Below are 12,184 nucleotides of genomic sequence, written 5' to 3' on the forward strand. Positions count from 1 at the left end.
CTATCTATCTATCTTAGCTGGCTGTGTAAGTGGGATTGGTTTGTATTTAGCTATGTGCATGGGAATAGGTAGATGTATTGTTATGTCAACTGTTCGGCCATAAACCTCCCCAGTAGTGTCAACATTGGAGGACACAGTTGTTGTTATTGCCCAAATGCATGTAGCTGTAATTGTACAACCACATTTTGCTTGGTAAACATGTACAAAGCCTGGGAAACTTCCATTCATGGTCATCAGTGGTCTACATAGACATTTCTGGAAGCACATCACCCCCCACCCAAACTTACTATAAAGATCGGGGGTATGTAGCTTCTAGTCAGCCTCAGCTGGGACCATGGATGGAAGGTGCCCAGCACCCTGTCATCGAGCAAAATGGGTGTATATTAGTCCATAATATACAATGGGGCTCCCCATTTCACTGTGGAAGGAACATCTATGCATCTGTACCATCTGTAACTGCAGCTAAGTATTGTTTTCTGTAATAAATCTCTTATTTTTCTATAAATCTGTGTGGTTATAGCCTTCTCAGACTATTATCAAAAGCAACCGGTTACACAAAAACACTGAAAAATCCAACAGCTCCCAGCTAATGCCAAGATACAGACCCAATACAGATAAGAAAATAACTAAAAGCTGACCTCCAACTGCTAAAAAAATCTCCATAAACATAATGAGGCTCTTGGTTACTATTTGCAAACAGTGTAAACACGATAAGGTGGCCTCATGCTGGGATGGAACTTACATTATACACTGGCCTCTCTGTGGCTACCAATAAGCCTATGTACCAGCATTTACCAGGTGTGTGTGTGTGGTTGAAGGGGGGGGGGGGGGGGGCAGGGAGGGCATATACCACTCAGGACCTGTACTGCAACACCTGCCCTAGCTAACACCACCTGGCTGGGTTACCACATTAACAGTAAGTAAATCACGGAATTTACATCAGACAGGACTTTGTGCTGAAGCATTTGCATTAAAAGCTGAAGGAAAACATGAAAGCCTTGTAGTAACATAACCTTATCAACCAATATATGTTAATTTCTTACAGACTTAAAAATACATTTCATCATCAGAAAACCCTATTAAAGTGTCCATATGTGTGTCCCACCACGGGTGTTCTTTTCTTGTACACCTGTTGCAAAAGTTGGTAATGAAGGTATTTTGTAGTTTCACCACTAGATGTCAGTGTTTTGTATGTATGCTCTTATGTATTGCACAGCTCAAGCCAACAAAGCGTTACTGTTTTATGTGTACCATGTGCTTTTGTTGACCTATGGGAGATGCTCTTTCTTTCTAGCCTATCGCTCTTTTTCTTTTCCTTGCACACATTCCTTTCCACCACTCACAGGGTCCCTTACATAGCCCCTCTAGGAAGTTACTTGGTGGGAGGAGGTGTAGCTTCAGCCTTACTCAAATTCTCATGGGAGAAGGACACACAAAGCAGATGTCCCTGCTGTAGCCAAGCCAGGGCCTGGTTCTGCTTGGACCCTTGGCCGGGACAAGTCAGTTGAGACAGTGTGTTCAGTGTAGTTGAGTCTCAGACACGTGTGGTCAGATGCAACTAGAGACACTCAGTTCTTTCAGTATTCCTACTATATCTACTATGGAGTGCTAGACACTAGAGAGGGAGAAGAGTCTGGGAATATCCTAGTCCACGCTATGAACCAGTCTAAAAGGTGCAGGGCAGTATTCTGATATACAAGAAGAACTAGCCTGGATAGAACAAAGTTACCAAGAAGGTCTACGTATTCTATCTCGCAGTGCAGGTAACCGGAAAGCCTTGGACATTTAGCTTCACCCAGATAACCAGGGCTGGGGCTTGTATCACTCTATCAGGATGGGAAGCTCAACACTGTAGGGCAGAAGGTGGTCAGACTATAGTATATACACGGGTACAGATATGTCTGAAATTCAAGTATTGTCCCAAGTTCCGTCAGAGTGCAGTTCTACATTGGGTTGGGACTCCCTTGACAAACACCTCTCCTCTACGCTGCTCTATGCTACTTTCAACTCTTTAAGCATCGGTACAACTACCTCTACTCTACTCTACTTCTTCAAGCATCTCCTCAGCACAAATGAGTTCAAGCATTACAGTCTGTGTAAAGATTTAACTATTTGCTGCGAAAGTGTTTTGAACTATTAGGAGACTGTACAGTAAAGCTGTTATATTTTTTTATTCAAGGTAAAAGCAAAAGTTTTTCGCTGCTACTCCGTATACGCTTTACTTGCTGCAATATAACTGGCTATTCTCTTTCCCGGAATAGGAGTGCAGAGGACCTCACCTGTGGGTGATCAGGCGTTGCAACATGGATAAAAGGAAACGTATTCCAGCAGTCCAATAAAATCCAGTATTTATTGTGTTAATTCCATAAAATCGTTGCATGCAAAAAAACGTGGAAAAATGCTAGACGCTTTTCGTTCCACTCTGAGCCTTTATATGCTGTGATCAAGGCTCAGAGTAGGCCGAAACGCGTCTAGAATTTTTCCACGTTTTTTGTATGTAACCATTTAATGGAATTAACACAATAAATACTGGATTTTATTGGACTGCTGGAATACGTTTCCTTTTATCCATATTTGTTCATCACTGGGACTCAGTCCTTTTCTGAGCACCAGCACCTATAAACACATGCCGCACACCTTGGGTCATTTTTCCCCTTTCTGTGGGTGGCGGTACCAATAGTCTGGGTGGGTCAATTGCCACTCAGGACTACTGTGACAAGAGCCCAAGGGACCCAATATAGCCCGGCAGCTCACCAACCATTTGGGGAATACAGCCAGCCACACTCTACAAAGCAGGTACCACCATCACACCTGTGTGCTGGACTAGCACTGGCGTCAGGACATTTACATTGTTGGCTGAGCTGTACAAAAGAACCGACCACCACAGTGTTAGCGTCACTAGTAACACCTTAGCACGTCAACGGTCGAGCACCAGACATATATTTTTAATAACTGTTGGCCCAACAATTGCTTGGCAGACACTTACCTCACCCCATGGATATAAACGTTCATGTGTTCCCTATGCGGAAGGAGGGGGTAAGTTGCAGCTAGAATTTTCTGGAGCCAACTTATCCCTCTTAGAGCAATAGGATCAGGCTGTGAAAATCCATCGGTCGGGAGGCCACCATATATCTTAGACTGCCGTCAGTTTGGGCATCTTTGGTATAAGGTATGTAGGCACCTCAAGAGCTGCCCCCACTGACACAAGGGCCACTCTTCACAATGACTCACATTTACTTTTCAGCTTAGTCCACCTTACAGCAGTCACTGATCACAGTGCACTCTAATTGAGCAGAACTAAGTGCTGTCAGCTCTGAAGTAAATAAGTGGCAGGTAAGTGTCTCCTCCGTACAGCGGGGAATTACAAGCAATTTTAAAACCTCAAATGGAATTCCACTTTAATGTCATTCCTTTTAGTGCTATAATCTCTGCCCATCGGACTTTGTACTTGATGAACCTTAATAGATGTGGGTGGGTGATGCCGGGCCGCTGATGGTGACATGACCTGAAGCTGGATTTTACAATCTATCAGGAAGAAGTTACCTTGCAAACAACTAAAATGGAGAAGCCAATCTGCATTTCTATACCATACATTTGTTCTATGTGGATATTGGACTTTTTTGCTTTGGTAAATTTTTTAAAAAATAAAACGTTATCAGCTGCACCACTGCTCCCGGTCCCCTGCTCATCTCCTCTATCTCACAGTTCTTGTGATGTCACCACAGAATTTAGCCAACCATTGGCTGCTGTAATGTCCCACCTCAATCACTGATTGGATAATAAAGATGATGGACATTATAGGAATTGGGAGAAAAAGGAGACCAGTGGATGATTGGGAGTTGAGGAAGGGGAAAGGGACAGGTGAGTATAGCTTCTTTATTATGCTATTAAGACCCCATTCTTTTCTTAATTTTTTTTTATTATGCCAAGACAATCCCTTGAAATCTTACCCATAGACTTTTTAATATACAGCTCAGTTATGTAACAAGTCCAGTTTACACTATAAAATAGAGATTTAAAAGGGATACTCCACAGATTTGTCTTTCTTTATTAATGCATTGTTTTAATAAAGTTATATTGAGTGGCAACAGTAAGGGGCAACATGGATCCCTCTGCTGCCTCCAATGCTTATGTTGGGAACTGCAAGGCTGTTTAGGCCCTGCAGTTCCTGGTCCCCTGCTTTGATCAAGAAGAAAGAGAAAAAAAAAGTATATATTTTAATAAAGGAAAAAACAGAGAGACTTAAAGGGAACCCGTCACCGTGAAAATGCTTCCTAAGCTACTGGCATGATGTTATAGAGCAGAAGGAGCTGAGCGGATTGATATATATCTTAATGGGAAAGAATTCAGCATAACTTGTAATTTATTGATTGAAATCTCTGATATTTTCATGCTAAAGAGTCCAGTCCATTGAGTGACACCGCCCACTGGACTCCTTATCACAGAATGATCAGGGAAGTTACAAGTTATACTTAATCTTTTCCCACAAAGTTATATATCAATCTGCTCAGCTCTTCCTGCTCTATAACATAATGGCGATAGATTAGATAGCATTGTCTTGGTGGCAGGTTCCCTTTAACTCTCTGGACTACCCCTTTAAGGAAAAAAAAAATAAAAAACAGGGAAAAATAAATAAATAAGCTTATGTAAGGTTTCTTAGAGTGGAGAGAAGATGAATTTCTTAAAAGGAAATGTATAATGCCGTTTTAAGTTGGTAGTAAAAGCTTTTGTGGTTTTTATGTGATACTAACATGTAGCGTTCTATTATAGCTGTTTCCCAGAACTACATAAAATATGACTGGTGATTGTTGGAAAACCTGCTGGGTGTACAGGACCAAAGGGAAGACATTTTTCAGCTGCAGCCTATATTGCTTCTTCAGGTTCCCTTCATTTATGGAACATTTTCCTTTCTTGCCCTCTTCATGGGTTCATCCAGGATTAGGGTGATGCTGCTATCTCCAAGACTTTTCATTCAGTGCTCACTATTGGTGTTCTATGTAGCCACATGTGTTATTATTTATGAGCTGTGTGCTCTGAATGACTAGAATGGACCTCATGGGGCATCTCCATAAAACATCTCTGCCCCAACAAACACAGGAGACTGTGTCTTTGAATATCCAAAACGTAAGTGATTGCTCAAAAAGGTGGTCTGATGGGTCATAATTATAGTCACAATTGTAGACAAACGCAATGTAAACTAATAACACACAAACAGTTGTACCTTTCATATTTTGTATTAAGCGCACTGAGTAAACATTTATAGGGCAGGGGGAAAAATAAAGGGAATCAATGTATAAATAGAGTCAAACCACTGAAGTTTTCTCCAGTGCACCTGTCCTAAAGCTCTCTCTCCAGTTACAGTGGGTGATGAAGTATTTAGTTTCCCCACTAGATGTCTCCACTGTTTATATGTCTTTCCTATACACAGCTGAATTAATGGGTTAACTGTTTTATGTCATGTGTTTTGTGCTGACCACTAGTAGGTGCTCTTTCTAGCTCTCCTATCCTGTCTATTCTCTCTCCCACACAGGGCAAACTCCTCCTCCAGAGCTATGTGTGTGTAAGAAAGTACAGGGAGTTAGTCATTGGAGGTCCATGAGGACAGATGTGTGAGAGACCAGCTAAAAATTTTTTATATGCAAACCACTATTTTTATGATGCAGTAATAAGTCCAAGTAGGGGAGAGCAGCCACTTAGGAATACCCTAGCCCACCCAAGGAACCTCTCAAAATGTGCAGGGCGATCTCCTCTTCCTAGAGAAATCGACCCCAGTAGGACAAAGCTACCAATGTGAAAAGGTCTATGTATCCTACTGCACAGTGCAGATAAACTGGGTAGACTTGGGAACCCTCTACACCCTGATAACCGACGATTGGGGCTTGTGCTTCCCACCTAGGATGGGTTCTACGATACTAGGGGGCAGAAGGTGGTCAGACATTAGTCTAAACGTGACTACGAGTATCACTTATCTTTCTATATATCTACACTATAGTTCCGGCAGAGTACAGAATCTACACTGGGCAAGGGCTCCTCTGGCAACTCTTCTTCTCTTCTTTCTATCTCTACAAAGCACTACCACTTTTACCAAAGTTCCTACTTTCTTCAAGCACCTATTCCTGAAAGCACTAAGTCAGCCTCAAGTTTGTATCGAGATCTGCATAGTGTGTACTGTCTACCTACAAAGTTATACAGTAAACTGTTCTATTTTTGTGTGAAACACACAGGACTCTGTCTTCTCTGTTTGCACCTGCACCCATACACCACCGTCTACCTTGGGTTATTTTTCCCCATCTCTGTGGGTGGCGGTACTGACATCCCGAGTGGGACAACTACCACTCCAAGTTGCTTTGACAAGTGCCAAAAGGGACGCGCAAAAGCCCGGAGGATACCCACTATCTGGGGACATAACCCGACCATATACCAAGCAGTTATCAACATTACACCTGTGTGCTACCACAGCACTGGCATCACGCCAGATAACATCTACATTACTGGCCGAGTACCTGCAGTGTCCCAGAACATGCAGACTACTACTCCTATTATGGTCATTTCTCTTGCTGTGTCAATGCCTGTTCTGGTAAGTGTTTGCACTGCAACTGCTGCTGGTTTTCCCCTAGTATTCTCTAGTAATGTGCATTCTCGTGTGTATTCTCATGTATTCCTGTGTATTATTGCATTGTACAGTGGTATGCAAGGCTGTTGATCACGTGACCTGTAACCATGGTTCCTCCAATGGCCGACTAGCTCTGGCCAGGAGCAACCATGTGACCTCCCACTTCCTGCTGACAAGTCAGTTCAGCCCCTGTTCTCAAGCAAGGAGGTTGTGTTGTTCTATCCTCTCCCACAGAAGAGTGACTGAGTCTGCTGCTGTATTCAAGTCTTCGGCTGTATCTGCCTGCTCAAGTGACCGGATTCTTCTCTCTCATCTGGGTGTCATTCCGTTATCTCTCCTCATCGCTACAAGGATTCACAGCAAGTATTATTCTCACGTTAATCCGCCCAGCAACGCTATTTCTCTCATACTCCTACTCCCATCATCCGGCACGTATTCTCACAGCCTATGCAGCACCACTCCTGCTTTATTTGTCAAAGCCTGCTATATACCCGGTTGCATCCGGACAGAACTGTTGCTACTAGTTACCTCATCTATAATAAAACCGCTGTTACTGAACCCTGGCATTGGTGTCCACTAACTGGTGCCCTGACTAAGTGCAGCGAAGAATCGCATGCCCATCATCACCCGCAGATTCCACAGACCGGCTCTACAGCTGTGCCGCCCTCAGGCCTATACCGTGACAAGTATAACCCCTGCAGCTGCCCCGATCATTGCCTGCTCATAACACCAGCACTGCGGAAGTGGCCCCCAGGGGCCAGGGCATCGCATTTTTGGCGTCACGAACAGGATACATACGCCACGCGGTGTGCAAGATTTACATTTTATTATCTGCAGAGACTGTGCCCGAATCATCATGGGTGTAATTGAAGTGCCCCAGGCCCTAAACTGTATCCAAGATGGCCGCTGCTTCCTCTTATTCCTTGCTACGCCATACTCTGGGCCAGAAGGGGTTAACAGCCATGCTGCCAAAGCGCGGGAATCGCCCGGCGCCATAGATTGTGCTGCTGCCTCCCCTGATTGGCTATCTCAGGCCGCTGATGTCACAGTTGCTGGGCAGATTGGGGAGTCGAGCTTTCTGCCCTCTCGCTCCTCCTCCTTCCTCCTCAAAGACACGCTGGAGCGTGACAAGATGGCGGCCCCCGAGAAACGTTTGCCTGCAGCTCCAGTGATACCGGAGCTGCCGGAGAGCAATCCTGCCTGCCTGCTAGCACCGCTCCCATCCTACAGCGACACCAGCCGGGGCGCTGCCCCGTCGGATGACGGAAGTCTTCGCCGGGCCTTCATCCCGGCCTCTGCTGATAAGAATGAGGGGCCCATACCTGAGACCAGCATTTCTCCGGGACCCGGTCACCCCAGCCCCGCTGGTACTATTCCTGTGCCCGCAGCTGCCAGAGGGGCGCAGTTCCTCATCGGCCTCTCCCATCTCTCAGGCTATAAGGAAGAGCCTCCAGACTCGCAGCTCACCCAGGCCGAAGAGGACTCCCCAGATGAGATGGACACTGCTCCAGTGTCCCCGGAGGGCACCCCGGATCCAGAGGAGGTCCAAAAGGCTGCCATTCTGCATGCCTGGCGTCGCCAGCTCCAAGCCCTCTGGGAGCATCATCGGGCAGAGGTCATGGCCGCCAACGGGGAAGCATCGGTTGCTATCTGGCAGCCGACTGATCCTCCACACCCTGGGCAAGAGTAAGCTTCTCTGGGAAGCTAGGCCGGCATGCCCGTCCTAACTGTTCTCACTGTAACTGTTTATATGACTGTTTTGTTCCAGTTCCTGCAACGTTTAAGGTTCGTGCCTGGTCCTCCTGACCAAGTTCCCTGTACTAACCAGCCATGAGCTGATGGACACTTACCATAACAAAAAGTTCTCTAGTGCCTGTCCCAGAGCCTTTTACATGGACGATGTTCTAATTGCCTAAAAGAGACTCTACCTAACAGAGACACTTAACCCATTCCTTCCTAATGCACTTTCCTGTGATTGTGTGTTCCACACAGGGTATTATTGCACTTATTTCATTATTGCACTTATTGTACTATTGCATTCCTGTGTTATCAAAGTCTTTGTATTTCCTCCTCTGAGTAAGCACAAGGTTACATAGATTGCCTCAGAGTAGAGCGCCTCTTTTGTAAAACAGTATATTTTTCCAGTGTCTAAGTCAGATAGCTCCTCCTCTGAGTAAGAGAAGTCAGTTTACATATACCTCAGAGAAAGTCCAGTTTATGTAGGAGTGTATTTTCTCATCCAGTCTCATTATTGTGTATTATTATCGTATCTATAGCTGGAAAGATTTAGTTGAGCCAGTTCGTATGCAGATTTTTCTCAGATTTTCATTCAGATTTCTCTCAGATTTTCATTCAGATTCATGTGAGCCAGTTCTCCTCAAGACCTCGCAGTATTTGTTGTCTGTTGTGTTTCCCTTTCTTTTTGTTTCCAGTATTTGTTCGCCTCTGTCTTGTCCCAACACAGTAGTTATCACACATAGTCATACCTAACCTTCACACTTGTCCATACATATCGCACCTTGGATACCTTTTCGTGTGTTTGGCCTGTGGAGTGCTTGTGTGTGTGATTAAGTGGTATGAAAGGGAGCTCCCCATGTATGTTTGCTTTTATTATTTTGTTCTTTTCTCTTCCAGGTATCCAAGACACTACTCAGACACGCCAAGGTAGTACACAGGTCTTCACAGTTCTCCTCCAGTAGGGTAACACATTTAACAGAAAACCTACTGTCTAACTGGCTGGAATATTGAGGGTCCCCCGCCAGCAGTTAAGTTCTCCTGGCTTACATGTCAGATGGTTCACGCACTAGCTACCTGGTCGCCAGAGTACGTTAGGCACCCCTAGGTGAAGTCCTGCCACTAGGGTTTCTCATCCTCTCTCTCTTCTCACCTGTGCCTTGGGCGTGGGAAACACACACCTCATCACACTCACTCTCATCATTCATTCCTGTTGTTTGATTGTCCAGTCTATTCATGTTTGCTGCCTTCTAGATTCGCCGAGGTCGGCTCAAATTTGCTAGGGAGGTATGCAGTGTCCCAGAACATGCAGACTACTACTCCTATTATGGTCATTTCTCTTGCTGTGTCAATGCCTGTTCTGGTAAGTGTTTGCACTGCAACTGCTGCTGGTTTTCCCCTAGTATTCTCTGGTAATGTGCATTCTCATGTGTATTCTCATGTATTCCTGTGTATTATTGCATTGTACAGTGGTATGCAAGGCTGTTGATCACGTGACCTGTAACCATGGTTCCTCCAATGGCCGACTAGCTCTGGCTAGGAGCAACCATGTGACCTCCCACTTCCTGCTGACAAGTCAGTTCAGCCCCTGTTCTCAAGCAAGGAGGTTGTGTTGTTCTGTCCTCTCCCTCAGAAGAGTGACTGAGTCTGCTGCTGTATTCAAGTCTTCGGCTGTTTCTGCCTGCTCAAGTGACCGGAGTCTTCTCTCTCATCTGGGTGTCATTCCGTTATCTCTCCTCATCGCTACAAGGATTCACAGCAAGTATTATTCTCAAGTTAATCCGCCCAGCAACGCTATTTCTCTCATACTCCTACTCCCATCATCCGGCACGTATTCTCACAGCCTATGCAGCACCACTCCTGCTTTATTTGTCAAAGCCTGCTATATACCCGGTTGCATCCGGACAGAACTGTTGCTACTAGTTACCTCATCTATAATAAAACCGCTGTTACTGAACCCTGGCATTGGTGTCCACTAACTGGTGCCCTGACTAGGTGCAGCGAGGAATCGCATGCCCATCATCACCCGCAGATTCCACAGACCGGCTCTACAGCTGTGCCGCCCTCAGGCCTATACCGTGACAAGTATAACCCCTGCAGCTGCCCCGGTCATTGCCCGCTCATAACACCAGCACTGCGGAAGTGGCCCCCAGGGGCCAGGGCATCGCATACCACATATAATTTTTAAATAGAAGTCACCTCTACCTGTAATGATGCTGGCTGCTCTGTAGACTGAAAAACTTAATCTGACCAAAAAAGAGAATTGTCTATAATCTCCCAGCACTAACCCTTGACTAAACTAGGCAAGAGAAACAAGAGGGTAGAACAAAAACCCACAGAGGGGCAACTAAGGCAAAATACTGATATTAAACAGGGAAACCCTCAGCAAGACTCTATGACTTCCAGATATTAGGAGCAGAAGAACATAACCTGGAACAAGAAACAGACAAGGAATTCAAGACAAGAACATGGCGCAGATAGAAAACATCCAAAACCGAAACATCCAGACCTGAAACATCTGGAACCGAAACATCCAGACCTGAAACATCTGGAACCGAAACATCCAGACCTGAAACATCCAAAACCGAAACATCCATACCTGAAACATCTAAAACCGAAACATCCATACCTGAAACATCTAAAACCGAAACATCCATACCTGAAACATCTAAAACCGAAACATCCAGACCTGAAACATCTGGAACCGAAACATCCAGACCTGAAACATCTGGAACCGAAACAGCCAGACCTGAAACATCTGGAACCGAAACAGCCAGACCTGAAACATCTGGAACCGAAACAGCCAGACCTGAAACATCCGGAACCGAAACATCCATACCTGAAACATCCGGAACCGAAACATCCATACCTGAAACATCCAAAACCGAAACATCCAAACCTGAAACATCTAAAACCGAAACATCCAGACCTGAAACATCTGGAACCGAAACATCCAAACCTGAAACATCCGGAACCGAAACATCCAGACCTGAAACATCTGGAACCGAAACATCCATACCTGAAACATCCAGAACCGAAACATCCATACCTGAAACTTTCGGAACCGAAACATCCATACCTGAAACATCCAGAACCGAAACATCCATACCTGAAACTTTCGGAACCGAAACATCCATACCTGAAACATCCAGAACCGAAACATCCAGACCTGAAACATCCAGAACCGAAACATCCAGACCTGAAACATCCAAAACTGAAACATCCAGACCTGAAACATCTAGAACGGAAACATCCAGACCTGAAACATCTAGAACGGAAACATCCAGACCTGAAACATCCAGACAATCATCAGGATATCAGGTTCGTTGCTATGACATCAGACTAAGAGACTATTATTGAGCATGAAAAAGAAGACACAATAGGAGGAGAATTCCCGCTATTTGTAACACCATCACATGAATAAGATTTACACAACAAATGTTTTTCAGTTCAGTTTTTCCGTCACGCTTAGTGTACACAGCCCCCAGGCCATGGCATCTCCATAGGACTACAGTCAAGGAAAATCCCCATTTTTCCTCCACTTTGAGCAGAATAGAGCGTACTGTACTTTATTTTTTATGAAACACAGCGGCTGTAAAAGAGAAACCAAGCAAAATTTTTAATAAAGACCTATGGGAGAAAACATAATGTTGGCAGAATGAGTGTAACGTCTTATAAGGTGTTGATAACCTTTCAGCTGCACAATAATACTATTGAGCTGTGGTATGATCGTACTGACAGTATCTAGGCTCAGGCAATCATGTGATCTATTGCACTTACATGACCTATTGATGTTCTGACGCACAATGACCTAATGTCACATCAGAGAGGACGGAG

At 44.8% G+C, this 12,184-nt stretch overlaps 1 protein-coding gene across 1 annotated transcript; it reads left to right on the forward strand.

Moving 5' to 3' along the window:
- The first annotated feature begins 1,897 nt into the window (after positions 1-1,897).
- On the forward strand, positions 1,898-11,693 carry LOC138789366 (involucrin-like). The gene is made up of 4 exons (XM_069967977.1): positions 1,898-2,096; positions 8,047-8,299; positions 8,382-8,391; positions 10,761-11,693. The coding sequence occupies exons 1-4, from the start codon at positions 1,898-1,900 to the stop codon at positions 11,691-11,693; spliced, it is 1,395 nt and encodes a 464-aa protein (XP_069824078.1).
- Positions 11,694-12,184: the final 491 nt, after the last annotated feature.

The sequence above is a fragment of the Dendropsophus ebraccatus genome, chromosome 4 (assembly GCF_027789765.1).
Source record: "Dendropsophus ebraccatus isolate aDenEbr1 chromosome 4, aDenEbr1.pat, whole genome shotgun sequence".
In the NCBI taxonomy this organism is placed as follows: domain Eukaryota; kingdom Metazoa; phylum Chordata; class Amphibia; order Anura; family Hylidae; genus Dendropsophus; species Dendropsophus ebraccatus.

Excerpts from the sequence above, each read along its gene's own strand:
- LOC138789366 (XM_069967977.1), top strand. The coding sequence starts at position 1,898 with ATGTCTGAAATTCAAGTATTGTCCCAAGTTCCGTCAGAGTGCAGTTCT. Across the intron at positions 2,097-8,046 it reads GTTCAAGCATTACAGTCTGT|GCTATAAGGAAGAGCCTCCA; the intron begins GTAAAGATTTAA and ends CCCATCTCTCAG.